Source organism: Ascidiella aspersa, chromosome 3 (assembly GCF_963924565.1).
Source record: "Ascidiella aspersa chromosome 3, kaAscAspe10.2, whole genome shotgun sequence".
Taxonomy (NCBI): domain Eukaryota; kingdom Metazoa; phylum Chordata; class Ascidiacea; order Phlebobranchia; family Ascidiidae; genus Ascidiella; species Ascidiella aspersa.
In genome coordinates, this window is record NC_139449.1 from 24,225,599 (window position 1) to 24,246,851 (window position 21,253).

At 35.2% G+C, this 21,253-nt stretch overlaps 2 protein-coding genes across 2 annotated transcripts; both read right to left on the reverse strand.

The window, feature by feature from the left end:
• Positions 1-72: 72 nt before the first annotated feature.
• LOC146161041 (uncharacterized) lies at positions 73-9,952 on the reverse strand. Its single transcript, XM_083385446.1, has 15 exons — positions 9,559-9,952; positions 7,063-7,233; positions 6,891-6,996; positions 6,701-6,804; positions 6,338-6,432; positions 5,986-6,214; positions 5,637-5,758; positions 5,173-5,317; positions 3,652-3,856; positions 3,047-3,179; positions 2,559-2,751; positions 2,033-2,223; positions 1,403-1,469; positions 904-1,006; positions 73-447 (listed from the first exon to the last, which is right to left on the reverse strand). Exons 1-15 carry the CDS (start codon positions 9,875-9,877, stop codon positions 363-365), a joined length of 2,268 nt encoding a protein of 755 aa, XP_083241572.1. The 5' UTR covers positions 9,878-9,952; the 3' UTR covers positions 73-362.
• Positions 9,953-15,032: 5,080 nt separating this feature from the next.
• Positions 15,033-21,253, reverse strand: LOC146161042 (plasmanylethanolamine desaturase 1-like). Its single transcript, XM_083383999.1, has 5 exons — positions 21,072-21,253; positions 20,169-20,288; positions 19,374-19,610; positions 17,229-17,421; positions 15,033-16,235 (listed from the first exon to the last, which is right to left on the reverse strand). The coding sequence occupies exons 1-5, from the start codon at positions 21,208-21,210 to the stop codon at positions 16,100-16,102; spliced, it is 825 nt and encodes a 274-aa protein (XP_083240125.1). The 5' UTR covers positions 21,211-21,253; the 3' UTR covers positions 15,033-16,099.

The window sequence follows — 21,253 nt, forward strand, 5'->3', positions numbered from 1 at the left end:
TTTTCAAATTTCTAAAAAAACAAGAATGTAATACTACATACACATTTTTCTACCGATACTTAAACGCGAGGCTGCACGACTGAAATTGTATTCTGCGCTAAAAAAAAACTTTGTTGGCAAGACATGTCCGCGTAGAAAATGCTACAAAACAGCTACAGATATCCGACGACCAATACACTTAAGGAAAAGATGTCAAATGACTCCTACTGCACAATACAACATGAAATAAATGCAAGGGTAGAACGATTTGCCACGTCAAAAATAGGAAAAAATTGCACATCACAGAAAAAAGAAAGAACATCGTTTACGCTTATTTCGATTTGCAATTGAGAAACGAATATCTGCGTTTTTATTTACGTTATTTAGTTGCTAAAAGATCGAATTCCGGAAGCGGATATGATGTAGCGCTGGTGGCCGCCGCAAGGACTCACTTCGCTGTCTTGATTGCTGGAGGGGAAAAAAATAACAAATAATTGAACTTGCCTGGTGTTTAGCCAGATTTATATAAAATTAGTACGCGTGACAAAAGTCGAATGATTTAAATACATTTTGTATACTGAGGGGGGATATATGATTTTTGACTTTTTAATGAAAATCGACATCAGAATACGTACAGATATATCGAATACATTAGGTAGGTACTTTCCAATGTGGGACTTCAGTGCACACTGTCCAGTCGAAAACTGTTAATACTAAAAATTTTACCTATCCAATATTGGAGGTGATTGTGAAGTTCTTTGTTTTGCAGAAAGTGTGTCTTGCGAATATTTTTGATTAAAACAACAATTAAGAACCACTGTATTAGGTACATCATTAGGTTAAAATAACTTTATTAATTTTCCCAGCGGGGATGTCTATTTAAAGCTGCTGTACTGAAAATCATCAGCTGGTATTGATTTTTACCTGGACTGTATTGAAATGGCAAGAGCGGCCTGTGCAGGTGAATCGGCAGGCTGGGAGCCGTCGTACTGTGGAGACTGTTCGTTTTGTTTCTCCACAATTTCTTCTGGTAACAAATCAGTATACCATTTAATCGAATGGAAACACACAGTAGGGCTCAAGTGCGAAAACACCCTGATAGCTTGAATGCAAAATGATCAACTATGATGAAAACAAAATAAACGTTGGCTTACATTTTTCCTATAAATTGCACGTAATTAGATGTTTTGCTAATGGCTAGAGTGAATGGACATTTGTTTAAACTTAAGACATTTTATGTAAAACTGTACAAATCCAAAATAAATAGTAATAATCACCAAGCGATGTATAAAGTATTTAAAACAGGCCAAGATTTAACCTCTGTTTTGTTTTGTTTATTTTATGTAAAAATGATCAAATCCAAAACAAATAGTAATACCTACAAATGAATGTATAAAGTATTACAAACAGGTCAACATTTTACCGCTGTTTTGCTGCTCGCCGACGCGTCCGTTTCCTATGACGAGCGTCACCGGACCATTTCCATCTCCCTGAACGAAAAAGACCGCATTGAAGGAAATAGTGTGTTGCTACCCGATTGGTGTTTGTGGGATTCAATACGTTACAGAGGTGAGTTCAACCAACGGTAAACCATTGGTTACATGACGATAACGTATGAATTTTACCATGCGCTAAAGTTAATCGGTAAAATGCCACTTTTCCTACTCGTGCCGGAGGTCATAGCGCAAGAAGGGGAGCTATCTTGCCGCGATTTCTCTTTCCTTTTTTCTTGAGGTTGGGATTGCGAGTCAGCCTTGCTACATTGGTTTGGAATCCAAATCCGTTTATATATTGCACCTCAGCTAAAATATTTTTTGGTTTTGCAAGGAGAAACTTTGTATTTATTATTTTTTTAGGCGAATAGTTATTAATATAGGCAAAAAGCTAAAAAAAAACTATAGCACATAAAATATCTTCGTAGTGTACGATCTGTAATAAGATCTGTAACAATAATTTCAAAAGAATGGTTTTATTTCAAGGTAAATGTTAATAGGACCAACAAGACGATGAAGGTTAAGAGAAACATTTAAACCAAAAAGATGCAGTGAGTTACCGCTTGTGGCAGGATGACTTTCTGCAGATTCGGGATCTTTATGAGAGCATTGAGAAAGTCGGAATCCAAAGCGTTCATCGACTCCGGATCCTCATCGCTGTCGATGTGACCCTTGACCCCCGCTTGACCGGAGAAGAGGTCACCGTCGGTCATCAACATTTCAATGGTGGACGGTGCGTTGAGGTCCGACACTGTGCGACAATGTTTTGATTACGAACTTAAAATTTGTATTCCTCAACGGTTTTTCAAAATATAGCCTTCTGTTATTACAGCAAGAGCTAACAGTTGAATGTCAAAGGTAAAATATTACGGTTTCTTAAAATTTTTAGCAGCCACAACATCTTAAGCTTAACAAAGCATTTTGCTATGAACCTGTGACTATTTGAATGTCCGACAATATCAAATCGGGAAAAAAAAGTATTAAGTATTCCTAGTGACTATAAACATGAACGAGTTGTCATTGGTAAAGATTTAAATTATATCGTTTTTAATTTCCTAAAAACAAAAACAAAAAAAACAGGCTTACTGTCGGCCATGGGAACGGGGGAGTCAATCCTGGGCAACATCTTGTCTTTGGAATCTTCTTCGGAAAGTCGCTCGCTGTTCGGATGCACTTCATCCGCTTCTTCCCCGATCTGCGCGTCAAACGACCCGTCTCCTGAGGAGAGAATCCCGGCCACTTTGGCGGCCGACTCTTCTTGCGAGAACATGTAGTGCATCTGCAAACGCGCACACAGCGTTCGTCTGCAACGCTCAAAACTTTCGCGCCTTTAAATGTTACTATTTCATGCCAAAAATTAAAAAGGTTTTTTACTCGTTTATCTCGTTTATTGTAACGGTACAGTTAACCATTCAGCAAAATACGAGCGAGGGTGCCGAACTATTTATAATTTCTGTAGGGTGCCAAACACTGTCTTACAGTGTAGTCTTGTCGCACAGTTGTGTTTGACAACTAGCAATTTTAGTCACATTCACACATGCGGTTAACCGTAAAATAACAACCATTCGGCTCGCCTGCTTAACATGTGACAACAGTTGGCTTCCCTCGTCAGAAGAAAACTGACATTGCGGACATGGGTAGATCTTAAGACCGATGTGCTTCTTCGTCTTTTTGATGTGTTTGCGTAAATTCTCGATGTTGCTGCAACTACGATAGTGGGAGCAATTGATAAGCGAGCAAACTGGCTCTAAAGTCGATTACATGTATAGAGCAAAAACGCATACCAACATACACAACGCATACCTAGCAATCTTTTTAAAAGAGTATAGGTCCTTTTATTTTTTTCTTACGAAATTGTAGTCATTCCTTATAAACAAAGTCATTCATTTTGACGGCCTTCCTTACATAGTCTTGCTAGCAATCATAATTTAAAACCAAAAAAATGGATGAAATCTTAGTTAAATACGCACTTAAAAAGTTATTTCACTCATACATGCAAAAACAGTACCGTAGGGAAAATGGGGAGACTTATCCTCGAGTTAATTATTAATATAGAATTTTCATTTGAATATCGATTCGTCTGTCAAACTTATTTTTAGGTCGATAGTAACTTTGGTTTAAAAGTGCCAAAGGCGTAAAAAGAGGCGCCACACACAAGAAACACGCTAAAGGGCCTTACCGATACTGGCAGTAGGGGCATTTGAAGGGTTTGAGGCCGGTGTGTTGCAGCAGGTGACGTTTAAGGCCGGTCACGTTCCTGGTGGTGTACGAGCAGTGGGAGCACTTGTGCTGCTTTATGTTCGTATGCTTGAGCTTGTGCCGCTCCAGCTGCTGTTTGGTACCGGTCGCAAACTCACACTGTTCACACTTGAAGGGCCTTTCGCCTGTCGAGCAAACATGATGTTTTGTCTGACTTTTTTGACCACTTGCTTGTGTAGTGCTACCCAGTAATAATCTGGCCGAAAGCCGAAAAGTTGGTAATTTAGGCACTAAGCCAAGGGTTCTTTAATTGGGGTACGCCAAAGTAGTTTCGAGGATACGCGAGCAAGTTCATATTACTGGCACTGTAACGATTTTTCGTAACAGTGATTTAAAGAAATCGTTAAACGTTTATGTACCCGGCGAGATATAAGCAAGTGCAGCGTTTAAGCTAAACCACCGTGATGCACATGCTTACAAGTTCTGGCTGTAGATAAACAAATCGCAGTTGATGAAATGCCATTATGCATTGCCTTGACGCTACGCTATTGGCCACAACAACAGTAGCTGTAGTGAGTTTCAGTCTATACGCAGTGGTGAGCTAATGGGCACAAAATCGATTTTAGCTTCAATTATTTTATAATTGTTTTGCAGATGGACAACAAATATGTCTACGAAACCTAACAACACTTTTTGGTCTTTACATTTCATTATTTTTAGGGGTGTGTTATACATTCAGATAAATCGGAAGGTTGCGCAGCTATATAAAGTGTGAGAACCTCTGCTGTATTCCAGTAAGCTATAAAAATAGTTTTTCCTAAATGTTTGTTTCGTCTTACAGAGTTGGTATTATTTTCAAGTGAAAGTACACTCTTTGCTAGAAAAGTGCAGGATTAAATTCTCTCTAAAAACAACAAATTATCAGTTCTACATTTGAGTGAAGACAACTTAATAACGGTCTAATTTATTCCTATAATATTGTCCATGAAAATTGAATTGGGTGAGAATTTTAATAAAGTACAATAAATGCTCACTGGACTCACTCCAGCAGATGTCAAGCAAAGCAAAAAAAATAAATAAGTGTGATCGTCAATTCTGTAATCATCTTTTTTTAATTGTTATATAATGTGTGCGTACATTAACATATATGCGCAGACTTTGACCAAAGCGATTACAAACATACGTAGCACGAGTGTTTGTTCTTCGTGATACAGCGAATGTGTGAATTTTTTGACTGTTTACAATGTTGTTCTGTTTTCGTTACAAAAGTCTTAACCAAGAAGATCGTTTGGGGGGCATTAAGCTAGTGTTGTAATAGCAATTGTCGTCGTTTATTCGCGCTAACGTTTGGGTGTGACATCCGTTCTTAACGTTTGGGCGTGGCATCTGTTCTTAATACCAATCCCCTCCTAATAACGTACCACGGTCCACAGCCATTGCTGTTTTGTTTATATGTTTGACTGTGTGTTACGCCGAGAAAAGGCAATAAGTGTAGGCTTACCAGAATGTATGCGGCTGTGATTGGCTAGCGCGAACGTGTCCCTGAAGCTTTGGCCACACACCTGGCACGACAGAGGCCTGTAGCCGGTGTGGGTGTTAATGTGGTAATTCACTGCCGTCTTGGTAATAAAGGTTTCGTCGCATTCCTACAGAAATTTGTATTACATTGAGCCCTTCGTTTAGGATGAAAATGCATTTTGCTGAAAAGAACGATTTGTAAAATTTCACTCATTTTGAACACTAACAGGTCAGTAAAAAATTAAGTACAATAGAATGCAAAATTTGACAAAAGTTGTACATATAACCAAAAAAACAAATTGTTAAAAAACCTGCATAACATACAAAATTACAAGGCATTGAGATAAGTCACAATCTTTTGATTATTTGTCAACATATTTCTTTAAATCTAAGTTAATAAAGTTTGTTCTGTTTAGTAAACTGAAAAGACATGTACAAAAACCCTACTGTGCATCTGTAGTTCCTCGGCCTGTTGTCATGCTTGTCATGCTTCGATATTAGGTGTGAGGTAAGTTTATCTTTTTGGCGAAAAGTCATAGCGCAGTGTTGGCATTTAAAATTGCCCGTACCTACAGAAGTTAAAATAGATTTATTGGAAATACACTTACAAACGTTTTTTGCAATCTTAAATAATGTAAACATAAACAGCAAAGCAAAATCACGTTAAAAGGTATATTTAGAAGCATTACTAATTTTTACTTTCATCTGAGCATTATAAAGAACATTTTATATACTGTCAGATATTGTTATAATTGGTGGAATACCGTGGAAAGCATTTAATATTATACTAACTAACCCAAATGTTTTCTAAGGTGTGTTATAAAGTCACAGCTGCGGAAAAAGTTCGCTGAACATCTGCCACATTTGTACGGCTTGAGGCCAGAATGCTTTCTCCTGTAGTGGGTCACCATGTCCCGACGGTTGGCAAAGTAATCTGCACAGTTGGGACACTTGCCAGGCAGTTTGACACACTGAAGGAGGCGCGTTTCTTCAGCGATAGCAGAATTATTGGTTCCACAAAAAGTCTGTAAATCCACAGGCAACTATTAAATTTCACTTCTTGAGGCAATTTATCTGATCAATAATATAGAATCACAAACATTTTCTCATTGTCATATTGAAAAATATATCAACAGCTGTAGGTTTACCTCTGCTTTTACAATGTGTTCAGGATTAAGCATGTGTGATTTCCGCTGCTCCGATGAAGTGTAGGAAAACTTGCAAACTTTGCACAACCCACCAACTACAAACAATATTTAATTAGCTGTTGTTAACATGCCGCCTTGTCAAGCAATCTTAAACTGATTTATTTAATAATTATGTTTTGCTCAGAAAAAAAAGCAAATAAAAGCTAAAGTTGATCACTCAAACAATATCCATTTGAGTTCTAGGCATCAATAGTCAGAAATATATATAGGTTAAATAAAAAAAGCCTGATCAAATGCTTGTATTTACATAAGATTTTTTAATCATTTGTCTTTTTAATTGTAAATCGTTAAAATTGTTAAAACCTGTTTCCTTGTCCCTTTTCAACTCTTTATCCAATACTACAACTTTATCTTGATGACTATTATCTTTATTGGACTTTTCGGCGGTGGTTGTCCTAAGTTTATCCCTAAACAAATATGGATAAAATAACTTTGGTGTCATGTGTGAGAATTCCACACATAATATGATAAAATTTAGATTTTCATAACTTACCTAGACTTGATCTTTATTGGTGCCAATGATTTTAGATGCAACGCTTTTCCTTTTTTCAGCTGGTCAATCTTTGTTTCAAGTGTACTGTGTCTGGTTTTGCCGCAACCTAAGGTAACAAACCTAATTTCACTATAAAACATAAACCAATCAGCTACAATTATAGGACATTTACCAGATTGTGTACTAATCTTGTGGTAGTTTCTGGAAACCTTAAGCTTTGCAATGCTTCTTGTTACTGGCTTCTTAGTGACATTATTCTTAGCAACCACAGAAAATCTGTCACATTTAGAAAGATTAAATTGTTGTAAAAATTCTTCCTCAGCAACAGAATCAGAAACAGAATCTAAACATAAATTCATTTTTCAAATTATGGTGATTAAATATTATTTTTATAACGATGTACTATTATTATTATAATTCCCATTTCAAGTAAATTGTGTGTTAGCTAGGGATGTTTAAAGTAGAATCCCAAGGTATTCTAGAATAATAGGTTTCAAATCTAGAATAACGAATCCAGAATAGCGAATCCTGGTATATTTTTATTAAGTTATTTAACCTTGATTTTGCTTGGGGAAGGGTTTAATCTTAATCTACCCTACAGGGCCCACAATTACAGCAATAAATCGGCCAAACAATTTGCTAACATGGGTACATTATAATAAAAAAATCTCGCATATGTTTAACATTCTTAACAACTGTCATTTGAAGCAGTTCTGTAAACTGTAATATGTCAACTGTCCAGTTTGTTGCCAAAACTTATATTTTTGCCGAAAGTGAGTACAATGCAACACTGCACACAGAACTATTTAGCAATTCGGTCCTGTTTTTAAACCATTGTTGGGTCTAACTGCTGTTTTTTTGACTAACATGGTCTGTTAACAGCATTGTACTCACTTTCGGCAAAAATGTTATGCAGTCAAATAATGTACTGCAAAGAATACAAAGTTACTATTGACATAACTAATACTTGTCAATTACGCTGTGCATAACTGCACAACCTTGCTGAATATTGGCCTAAAGTTTACCTTAAGTAACCCTATGCGCATTTTGTGGACGGCCAGCACGTTTTACAATGTAATATAACTTTTGCAACTTAACGCATTAAGGGAAATTGCGAACTTCGCACCTGACATTACACGTTAGTCGCTCGCCCAATAATGCTTGATTAACACTTAATTATTAGACGACGTTATCGCGAGAAGCGAAGTAATTGGTCGCCCGAAAAAACGCTGCCACTGCACTACCAGGTTACATTTAAAGAAAGCACTATAAATTGGTCGCCGCAGTGACAGGCCAACTTACCACACGCGTTTATACAATTAGGCGCAACCATCGGCGGTAAAATATAAATTATATCGGTTCCAATTAACTGGAATAAACGGCAGAATTGGATTTGAATCCCATCTGGATTCGAATCAAAGGATTCAATATTCTACTTTGAACATCCCTAGTGTTAGCCAGTATGGCAGAATGCTGGCGACTTGGCGACTATGTCGGCCGAAGAATCAGCCAGAAAACCGAAGAAATTGGTGTAAAAAAAATTTAAGTAAAAAAAAAAAATTGAAAACAAATTTTTTTTTTCTTTATTTTTTAAAATTTTTTTTTAAAAAGTTTTTTTCCAACATCCAAATTACAAAATACATTGTGGTTGTTTCCAAACATATTTAATCACATCTATTTTTAAACAGCGGAAGTATGTAATAACATACCACACTACAATTGACAGAAATTCATTTTGTTGTGTTATTTTTAAAAAAAAGTTACGGTAGTGTGAAGCACATTGTTTGGTGAGAAAAAGCCATTGTAAGGCATATAGATTGTTTATTATTTTAAAAAGTACACACTTTTGATCATACAATTGTTACGTGTTGGCAGTTTTGCTTTGAATTGGCAAGTACTTTTATATTGAGTTGAATTCCCAATTCCTGTTAATTTTACTGATAACATTTGCATCAGCATATTAAGGATGTACCAGGCTATGCTTCTCCACCTAAGGCCTAGCCCTAAAGTATATTTTTGGTTGTTTAATTACGCTAATGCAAAAAAATTTCGCGCGAAGAGCCTGGTTTTGCAAGGTTTATGTGTCTTTGTTTTCAACAAATCTATCCCAAAGGTAATATGCATACTATGGGGCATGTTGCAATGTGACCGTGACAATTTATATTAAATTTTATTAAAAATATCATTACTTCGAGCAATATAGATTAAAAATTTAAAGAAATATTTTTTCCTGCTTTTCAATCTGGTTTTGAGCAGCACGTTTTCACACAAATTTGACTGAAAACAGATTATCTATATACCACTTTTAAAGCAAGAAAAGCAGACATGTACGTACACCCCTAGGCCCAAGGTTGTACCTTCACATGTCCCTTATGTATTAGTTAATGACTTAATGTCCAAAAATTTTCCAATTTACTTATTATTAGCCCTGTTTATCGCCAAAACATGGCAAGGTTCAAACATTCCTTAGGCCGAAAAACCGAAAGAAGGGGGCGACGAAAAACCGAAGAATTTTCGCCAAAAATGCTTGTCACCAGAAGGCTGGCAACATTCTGCCAGCCTGGTGTTAGCCAAGCTAAAAAAATTTAAGGAAATTAGACCACACTCCACGGTAACATGTCATTACATTAAGAATTTAATTTTTAGGTTGGCATAAAATTAGAATTACCTGACGAAGTCAATGGAGGATTGTTAGATTGTCTGTCTGAGCAGAGTGCTTGAGTGGAAAACAAGTAATTGGGAGTGTTGGCATTAAAATGTTGACTTTGTACAGCATTATCAAGCAGAGCGGTGTAAGCTTCATCGCCACAGGTTACTATTTGGCAAACTGCACCCTTTGAAGTCAAGTCACCATATTGACCCTCTTTTTTGCTGACATCAAGTGAACAAAAGTTGTCATTGGAAAGAAGTATATCCGACAAGTCTGGCAAGGGGTTTGCTTCATCAAAGCGCATGTAAGACTGCATTGCCACATCTCTTTCATTCATGTTTGGCTGGGTCAAACAATTAAATTGTATTGAGTAAATACCTAGCACCAAAGACGAAAAGACAGGTACTTTTTAAGTTTCTGAAAAGGAGCAACAAGATGTTACATGCAACATTACATACATGTCAGGGTTGGCAATGAATATAAAATTTGCACTCATTTCATGGCACGTCACACCAAAATCTTGAGTGTGCAATGCCAAATTTTAAAATGTGTAGGTGTGTAATCAAGGTTTTATGTACACCTTAAAGTGTTTGAAATATAGCTCAAATCAACCTATTTTCTTGAATTTAGGAGCAAGTTTACAAGTGTGCACAAAAATTGGTGTGCACCTGTTACAGAATACAGCCCTACGAGTGGATGTCAATCAGCACTTGCCAAAAATGAATTGATATAACTTGGTCACTTTGTATTGCATTAGCTATTATGATCCTAAATATATAATCTTATTGATTGTTACACCTTTCCCATTAGTAGCTCAATAGATAACCAGCATGGACATTGATTTTAAGGTACTTTAAATGTCAAGAATTTGGAGGTGATAACTCAAACTTTAGTGAAATGGGGGTATGACATTCACTAATGTGTATTGGCACAATTGCTAAAAAATGTCAGATCTGCCCTTGCAGACTAACCCAAAATGCAGACTGAACTGTTACCATGTTAACCTATTCAATTGCCATCATTGGTGTGTAATATATGCTGTTGTAATTGCAAGCGATCAGGTGGTGTAATTGCCTGCACTAGTACTGAGTATATCATATTAACATTTGAAACTGTTATAGCATATATATGTTACCCTGCAGTATGCTTTTTATTTGTGGTTGTCATAGCCACGCTACTAGCATTAGATCTAGAGTTCCTCTCTGGGAATGTTTCGACGGGAAATTCCTGGGATTTCCTGCGAATTAACAAACCCGGGATTTTTTTTGATAATTCCGGGTATTCGGCAACATAGCAAAACTTGAAAAATATGGTCGTTTTTGACAAACGTCATAATGACGTAATTTTATGTATAATTTTTTCATCGGGATTGGAAGTTTTATTTTTCAATCCCGTTTCCCTGGAGTGAAAAAATCCGGGAAAAAGAGGAACCCTAATTAGATCATATAAAATCAGGTGGCGCTGGTCTATAATCTTATCACTTGAGAGTCGGCTCTTTCTGGTGATGGGTTTATCATTATGGTAGACCTGGCACAAGGGCAACTACATCAGTTTAAATTCAGGTTAAATGCAAAAGTAAAGCTAACGACCATTACCCTGTACAGTAAAAAAACGCCAGGTGCTGTCGCCACTTGCAAAATAATATTCCTCTGTGCAAATTTATAGATAGGAATATAGGATGCTTTCAGTTATGGGGAAAATGTGGCCAGCTTAACAAACTTTACTGTGACCTGTGGAATTTAAATTTTGACAACTAAAATTCTAGATCAGCGGCCTAAAATTTGCTACTAAAATATACTTATGGCAATCGTCATTGCAAACAGATATTTAGAATTTGCCAAAAAATCACCTGATTTGTCAGAAGTGCAGTTTTAAGCAAAAAGGTCAGCGGCAGTTTATGCAAAAATAATTGTTAAATTAACGCATTTTATTTGTATAGGTTCGGATGGTCCAAGTATTATTAAATTTAATCTTCCTATGCAGATTTGTTAAGTCAAGTTAATGTACTATCCAAGATCTCAAAGTCTAAAAGTCAGATTGTCACAGACATTTTAGCTTAGAACTGCACTGACATTTCAGCCTAAAAAGGCTAAAATTGATGTTAAGTGTAACCAATAGTAAATTTTATTCGTTCAATTTGTCTCCATTTTGTATCACACCCTTTCTCAAGACAACTCGTTTTTTTTTTTTTTAGAAATTAAATGCATACTAATGGCAGAGGCGATTTGCCCGTTTACTGAACTACGAAATTCGCATCTACTGTAACCGGATCTGCAAAATTACAAATGCGATTTATGGCTAAACCCGTTTAGGCGTTTACACTAATGCAAATTTGGAAGTTCGGTAAATGTGTGGGTAACTTCGGCGCTGGTCTAGAATCACAACGAACATTATTTGGGTTAGGGTGCGGGACTGTGGGTTAGCATTTGGGTGGGTTAAGCAATATTATTAAATAATAAATATAATTATACTTGGTTTGTTTCTATATGATACAATAGAGCACTAATACTTCGAAATTCTAGACCTATTAATGCTCTATGATGGTACGCAGAAAGCAATGCAAAGAGTAGTCTACAAATACCGCATTCCGCAACATATATAATTTGAGTTGCGGTGTTGGTTAGCGTTTGGCTGTGGGTGGGTTAAGTATGCTTTTAATTAATTTTATTACCGGTCATAATAATAATGCCTGACCAACCCAAACCCGCACCCTAGCCCAAATAAAATGCGTTGCGGTATTTGTGGAGCAATTTTTTGGGCTACTTTCTACTTTCAAATTCGATGGAGCGCTTAATACTTGACCCACCCTCATACAAACACTAACGAAAATCCTAACCCAAATAATGTGCAAAAGAAGGTAGGCCTACTTATTATAGTTGCAAACTAATTCTATAGCTGTTTACCGAACTTCAAATTTCGGGCCCGGCATACTTTTCCATATGTGATAAATGGATCGGTTAATGTATTTTGAAGTTCGGTAACGGGTTGCAGGGAAAATAGTCACTTCAATACTAATACCGGTACACGATAGTAAAATAGCGAATTATGATATAAAAAAATAATGCACATAAACATGACATCAGTTTCGGAGTTCTTTTTCAGGATCTCAGGCAGGGTTAGGCCCCGGACTTTTATTAAGACCTACCTTGGACTTTTATTAAGGGAGGGTGGCGAATTTTTTTAGAGATAACGTCACAATACAAGCAAGCTAAAGGAACATGCTGTTATCGAGCGAACTCGTTACAAATGCAACTGACGCGAAAATGTGTTTGTTCGGTTTATTGGCTTTTAAAACGTGACTTACCGGTACAAAGATCATTGGTTAAAAATGCAAAAAAAACAGACGTTCATCGTGCCAAAATTGTTTGATTTACGTAGTGAAATTTGGTAAAAAAATAGTTGTGTGGTCAGTGCCTATAATGGTATGGCTAATTGGGTCCCAAGAAAGGCTGAAAAAGAAGGAAACCATTGGGCAGGCGGGTATACGTCATACTGTAACAAGGAATAAACAATGCATCTGCTTTTTATGTGAGCCGTGATCAAAAACCCGACGGGTCCCTCGCTGAGTTGCCTACTGCAAGTCCAACTTCTTGCGAAGGACTGCGCTGCACTTCCCTGCCCGGTCTTTCTGCTCCGTTCATTAGTCAACGTCTCCTGAAAGGTTGTAATTTGATTTTAAAGAAGCTTTGCAATTTGACCTTTTAATCAGGGGCGCTCGCAGAAAATTTTCCAGGGGGGGGCAATCAGGAACGTAACCAGAAAATCAAAAAAGGTGTCCTGAATTTTCAACTTAGGGAATTCCCCTATTTTTCGCCTGATGTTAGTGACAGTATGACGTCATAGAATGGTTATTGAAAGACGTGATAGAAAAAACCCTGAAGCATTAAAATACGTCCAGCAAAAGCGAGCACGTGCGTCGTCGACAATCCTGTCAGGCGCCAGCTGCGAAACCACAGTTTGCAATTGTTAACTTTAGGCAAAAAAACAAACCAAGACCTTAAAACTTGTGTGTTTAATTGTGGTGGATTCATACATAATTCAACTATCAGCAGCGCAGTTTTCAAGTTCCATGAACGGAACTAGCGCTAAATTAGAAGCAAGCCTTTCACCACGTGCAATACGAAACGAAGATCGTTTTTACCGGGTGTTATTATGCCACGATTGGTGCAACATCTGCGCCGAGCTGTGTGCCAAGTCAGCTAAATTACAAGCTGTGGTTGAGGGCAAATAAGTCGTGTCCATTGCACACTTAGCACGTGGTCTTAGAGTATGCTTAAAGAGCATATATTTGCGTTAACTATCATTACTTAAAAATTTATACTTCACCATTATACCTCCTTTTCACCATTATACCTCCTTTAAAATAAACAAATCCCTGTATGTAGCCAGCAAAAAATATTGTGCCCACCGAGAGTCCGACTCCGAAGTCTTAGTCACCCATGCTGGCAAAGAATTATTAGATTTACGACTGACAATGCTGAATAAAGTAAATGTAAGAACCGGCTGCCCTAATTAGTCATATGACTATTTACTACAGAATCACTCAACTGGTGCTAACAGGAAATGTCATTGTATTAGCTACTGCATGCACGATGTGGCTACAGGCACTACCATACAGTGAGCGGCTGATGAACACGGGCATAAGTTCTTTAAACCACTCGTAAACCCAAATGATGCATAACTCGTTTGTTTGCAAGTCAATTCGACCGTGAAATAGTCTCCCGGCGAAATTACGGGCTGTATCATCAGTTTCAATATTGATATTTTAAAATAATATTTAACGTCATTTTTTGTATAAATCGGCCAATACGTACCACCTATACGGAAAGAATCCTAAAATTACTGCTGTTCTTTGTATGTTGAGATTAAGCCACAGTCCACTAAATATAACTTATACGTTTCGTACTTTTGTTGCGGAGCTTCTGAAACTCCAATGCATTTTTTTGAGGGTCCACTTTTAACCACCGAAAGGTCTGTTTTGATGAGCGCAATTTGTTCTCGGTTTGTCAATAATTCTGTAATGTCACCGATTACGTTGTATTCTTTGTCTCATACTACTTTATTGAATTATATTCTGTTCGGACATCCTGATTTAATTTTCTCGGAATCTCTCATTTTATTCAACGCTGTTCATGACTTTTTGTTAGCTTCGCGTATGTATATTCTTTCCAGTGTCCAATATTGAGTTACCTACGTGTTGTTTCTTAAAATCGTTTGTTACTCGTTGTTATTGGTGTCACGACGAAAGGTTTTCTTCAGTCGTAAGACTGCCACCTGATTGTCGTTAAATCAATGCAGAACAAAACAATGGAAGACAACACATGAATTCGATTGAGAGAAGTATACCTGCTTATAAGATGAGTGATAAATTGCTTTTAATGATAAACTGACTAACGGCTTACGGGGGCGATGGCTTCTAATTAGACACAAAGTGAGAATTTGGTAATTGCAACAAATCACTGTATTTATTTTATATTCCCCAAATAAGCAGGACGAGAAATCACGAGGTTTTGCGAGTACGTCGCTTTATTTCGTGGGCAAAAGCACGCCAAGGACGTAATACTATACGTAAAAAGTAACCAATTTTCGAAACAAAGTATGGTATAATTGTAGATAGACGGCCATAATAAACAAAAATCGACATAATTTAACAATTTAATTGTTTTAGGAAGAATAAAATGTATTTTTATGTGTTCACCAGGTACAGGCGATGTCAATTTAAAATAAAATAAAAAAACAATAAGCAAATGTTGCAAAACAAGTTTGTATAACGTTTGTCGAAAAACCACAATAAAAGCGACTGGCCCAAACTAAATTATTATTATATAACATATATTTATGCAAAAGTTACATAACAGCAATACGACTAGGGTACGCAAGTCAGGTATGTGTTTTTATATCCATATTTTGTTATTATATGCTTTAAAAGGTTTTTCAAGCTAATATGTAATTACAGCTGCCGTTGCTATTGGCAACAGAGAAAATCAGGAAGAATGTTTCAAAGTAAACAAAATTTATTTTGAAACATTTATAGATGTACGAAAAGCACAGATAAAATTTTCTTAACAATACTGAAAAAAAAATAACCTAATAAATTAAACATTTTTATATTTACCTATTTGCATGTGCATTCTAATAAACTACCACAATATTCATCCAAAATCAAAACGTTACTATAAAAAGTAATCGCAAAAATATGAAATACTGTGAGGCCAGCAACAATTAGGCCTCCTAATACTCTCATAAAAAATATCAGTGTAAATGTTTTAAGTCCTTGTAGGCAATTTCAGTGTCAGTTTTGGTTTTGCAAAAAACAAAATATTTAACTGTTACTTTCACGATACAATTAACAGTGTTACAAAATCTTACTAAAATGTAAAGCTACATCTCAAAACGGAAAATTAAAAAATAGTGTTTTTGTTGCAGGCCCATAAACGCTAAACTTGCTAATAATTATTATACACTTGACCACATTATATATTAAAAATATCTTGTATAATATATAATGCAATACAAAAATATTAACAAAAAACTATTATAAAAGTAACAATAAAATGAATTATTTATTTGCCCATTTTAGGTCATCGGTTCTTGGTTTAACACCAGTAGCCTTTTCAATTAACCATTCTAGAGTCGTCCAGAATCGCAATACTTCAAGAGGGTAGTTCAGCCACCCAGTAGTAATACAAAAATACCTGAGAAAAATAACAGTGTTGTAAACGAGCAATTTTGTAAAAGTTTTGTCCCAGTCAAGTCATTTGTAATAATTTATGATCACGCCAAGTATTTTAGAATAAATAACAAGTCAAGTTTAAGTCATAATTAGAGCAAGTCAACAACTTCAGGCAATTCCTTGCCTTAAATATTATGTAAGTTAAGTCAAGTCATTCAAAACAGTGACTTACAGTCATTACAACACTTAAAATAAATAGCAAATAAAAAAAAACAGTCAATCAAATTTACTAGATGTATTTATAGGTTTAAAACATTGTTAGTTTTTTTAAAAAGATTACAATCGATTCCTTTATTCACCTTATGTTGACATTATTTACCCTTGAAGTAGTCTAAAACTACAATAATACAGCAATTTAGCAAGAGATAAAATTAAAAAAAATAGTAGTTTAACACTAAGTTGTTTGCTAACTACTGAGAAATATAATGTTTAACATTTTAGAGACAAAAATAACACTAGCAGTAAGATCATGTTTCCAAAGTCCACATTAACTCAAAGTGGTACTTTGCACTCTTGAGCAAATACAACATGAGCAGTCGATTGATAACACCTATAAGGTGATGTTAGTTCAAACAACTATTTCATCATAAACCAATCAGCACTTTGTAGGGATTACATTCAGAAATAACCTTAGTGTTTTGATTTTGATGATGAATTTTGTATAATTATTAGAAATATACTTTTTAATTTATTTTAGTAACTACAATATATAGACATAAAGGTAGGATAAAATGGAAAAACATATTCTAAAAAAAAACTATTCTACCCTTGATTGATTGTCCACTTTTTTTCTTTCATAACCTAACCTAGCAGAAGTATACAATAAGCTAGAAGTAAAGAAAAACATAATCCAAAACTAGAAATCGAAAGCATATATATTGGTTTATACCTAATCTAACTACTTCTTAACATAAACATTACACAATTTTAAGTCACTAAAGCTGATCAAGCTTACGTTTCGTGAGGGGCGATGTGATGTATCCTGTGGTGCTGCTTGGGCAAAATAATGTGATAGTCTTGCAGCATTGAAACAAGCCGTGGAAGGCCGGAGTATGTGTGTGACCACTTGTGGATTTGGTTTGTCAAGCACACAAAAAGGGCCAGTGAAAACATGAAGGCTTGGAATGGATAATTCTGCTGGACTTCATCTTTAAGTTAAAAAATAAAAATGTAAAATAAGCATCTAATGGTAAGCGTTAGACGTATCCAGCTTACAAAAACTATCTAAAATACCAACAGGGTGGCATTTGTGGTGTTCCAATAGACCAATTACTAATTTGGTTACTCTTTTAGGAAACACTCTAGCAAACAAAACATAATAGTTATTTTGGATATTTCTGCTTTTATACAGAGCAAAAAGCCCTAATGAAAGAAAAGCTTAAATCCAGTTAGTTTAATTGCACTCAGCGTGAATAACAGTTATTTGGTTAAATTAAAAAACAATTCAACTAAAGTAAGTGATGTATTAGGCACATAACATAGATTTGCATAATGCTTGAAAATCGAAAAAGGTAAAAATTATAGTCTAATTTAACAAAAATTGTAAGATTTGCCTACAACAGAGATCTAACATAGTAAAACTGGTTTAAAGTGGGTGTGGAACTGAAATTTAAGTACTTTTTGAAATCATAAAACAATCTATATGCCTAGCGCTGCCTCTTTTCTCAGTAAACAACATGATTCACAGTTCTGTGACTGTTTACATATTAACATTTTTAGGACCTATGAGCAGTGTTACCACTGAGCACAATTTTGTGGTTTCAAAGCCAATTGTCTCCCATACAATCACTTTTTGCAAGTATATTTATACATACACCAGGGCTACTCAACTGGCGGAACGCGTTTTAAATGCAGACTTTTTCAGTGTTGAATCCGGACCTTATCTGTCGCAGTATTTACTAGTTCTTTTAACAAAACCAAAACCAACTATTATTGATTTGCAAAAACAAAAAAACAGCAGACAATAGCACAATTTCAAACAAGCCTTGTTTATGTCACAATGCAACCACGGAAAAACCAAAAGTGTGAGGACCTCCGACTCGCTCTCATCACTTTAGAACCAAGGTTTAAAAAACTAGCAAGAAATAAAAAATGCCAATTCTCCCACTAGCTGTGACTAACAGAACCATAAATACATTTTGATTTTAAAAAACATTTCACCAATACCGCTTTATCGTATTTTGTATATAGTTATACCATACTACATTTGTATGACTGTAAATTATTACATAAAAGTTATAATGGACCTAAGCAAATTTTTAACTTTCATAACTGGACTTTTGCTAAAAATAGTTCAGTATCCCTGATATATACCTCAGGTGCCAATTTTTACTTCAAAGTTTCCAAATTGTGTTTTACTCTAAGAAAATGTGTAAATTAGTTTATTTCAGCTATGTGTGAATAAAAAACTGCCCAAATTAATTTATTTGAGCTACATGTGAACAAATAAGTGCTAAAATTAGTTTTAATTGAGCTACATGTTAATAAAAAATGCCCTGTCAAGTACAAACTTTAAAGTACCACAATTGGTAAGATACACGCAAATAAAAAAGTGCCAAATTTGGATCTTCCAGCAATGTTCAATTAAAAAAGTGCCTAATTCAGTTTTATTTGAACCACATACAAATAAAAAAAACACAAATTAATTTTAGTTAAGCTACTTGTGAAAATTAGTTATAAAACATTTTTAATGCAGTTTTGTGCAAAAAAAACTAGTCTAATTTTTTTGTTTGTACTTACATGCATATATAGGCTACTTTTTTATATTTTGTGTTACTAAAAACAGAAGAATACATCCAAAATACATATCTATACTTTTGTCTGGTAACTTCAAAATTATTTTAAATTTAGTGAATTTCCAAAATTTCTGTGATCAAAGGAAAAACATATATCATGTCTACTGTTATTAAAACGTATCTTGGGAACTTTAAAGTTTAAAAATTTGGCAACACTTTTTTTTTCCTGCGCACATCATAAAAACTAGAGAGAACAAAAACTTTGTAATTTTTAGTAGCAAAGAGTATTGGAATACTAACTTCGAGAGGGTTGTAGATACTACATATAAAGTGTACATATCAGTTTTATTGCATATTAATCTTACCAGGGGACATGGTAGAAAACTTCCAAACACTGATTGCAATAGGTATAATGACTAGCATGAAATTGTCACCATTTGTTTCCACTAAATCATGTCTGGTAATGGCTGTTGGGTCAATATGATGTTCTCTAAAGGGTCGGATAAATGCCTTTCCAACAACAGGAATATCAATAGACCCCCAGCTGTCAGCGGCCCAATGAACAAATCCAGAAAAGAAATCAGCCAAAACGATGCCACCAACTAAAACAGTTAGAGAGAAAAACATTAACAGAGTGGTTTATATTTTAGTTTTTTAATGGTACCAATATAAGATGTCCAATACCTAACATTTAATTATAACCAATAATTTAGACAAGAAGTATTGCAACACGATGCAATACCAGTGAAGTCACTTCTAGGCTCAAACAAATAAAAAATAGATTAAATTAAAACATTTAAAGACAATTTTTTTAATGAATTTACCCTCAAGGTAAAAATTGCTGCATTGTATGACAATTTAGGACTGAAAGTCTTATTATAATTTGGTTTTGGATGGACACCACCTGAAGATTCTATGTTTTTAAAGGTATTACTCTGTATGTCATTAACAAAAATGAAACTCTTTTTTGACATACGGAAAACTTTACAGTATGACCTGTTTATTTACCCACAATAAAGTAATAACATATGGTCTTTTTGTACGTTATGAAAATAATTTCATAGATCAAACTTTCTTGCCAAAACCAAGCTCCCAGTCTTACAACACAAATAATAACGTATAATTTATATATATATTCATAAAAATTAAGAAACTCTTACCTGCAGCAGGGAATATGTAAAGGAAATTTGACAACCTAAAATTGTAAACCAGAAAGATGCTCTCTAGGGTCATCAAAACAAAACAGAGAAAAACGCAAATTTGTTCTTGTAGACGTTTTTCTGAAAATATATATGTAGAATTTATGTTTTTCATATATATATATATATACTTGGGCCCAATATAAACCTTGAAAGTTCATTTCTATAAAATTTTGTATACCAGTACATAATTAAATTTATTATTAAAAAAATGCACCAACCAGTCAACCACTGATAAAAACTGTGCACCCAGACTGCATTCTATAATTTATGGATGCCAAACATTCCTGCCAAATTTTTTTTTACCAAAATCTTCTGCCAAAAATTCTGCGAAATATACATCAGAACTATTTTTCATTGTAACACAGCAATACATTAAGCCAAATAAAGTAACTGGTGTGGTTTTGGGTAAGAGATTTCATACCAAAGATAAGATTTGGCAGGAAGGCACCGGAATGCATTTGGGCTATGTACAACGATGGAAAGTATGACAAGTGCACATGCAATGTTTTTAACAGACTAAAGATGCATCCCCAATAAATAAAAATAAAGGTTCACTCTCCCAGTCACAGCGATTTTTTCAGCAGTGCAGCCACGAGATATCGTCACCCACTATGGAAAGTATGACAGGTGCACCAAACAAAAGTACTGCACCCCAAATATGTAAAACGCTTTCCAGCAATAGGAATATCAATTGACCCACAGCTGTAGGTGCACTTTTTTACCTTTGTTGCACCCGGTCCCCAGATTTTTTTAGCCAGGCACCCGGAAGATCTTGTCGAAAACTGCCATACTTTTCAAACTGGCTCATCATACTTTCAAGATCGGTGTAAAGCGGCATACTAATATAAATTTACTACAAACCTGGTGAATAAAGCTGAGATAGTTGTTTTGCCCCAGTCTTTGATTTGGAAACGTTTTTTGATAATTCTTTAGTTGTTTTGTCATAAAAGTTATTATTTATTTGTTGAGCTGGGGACATTTTTCTTTCTTTCACTTCCATTTCAGTGTCAGTTTTTAGATACTTTAGCAAATAACATTCTACT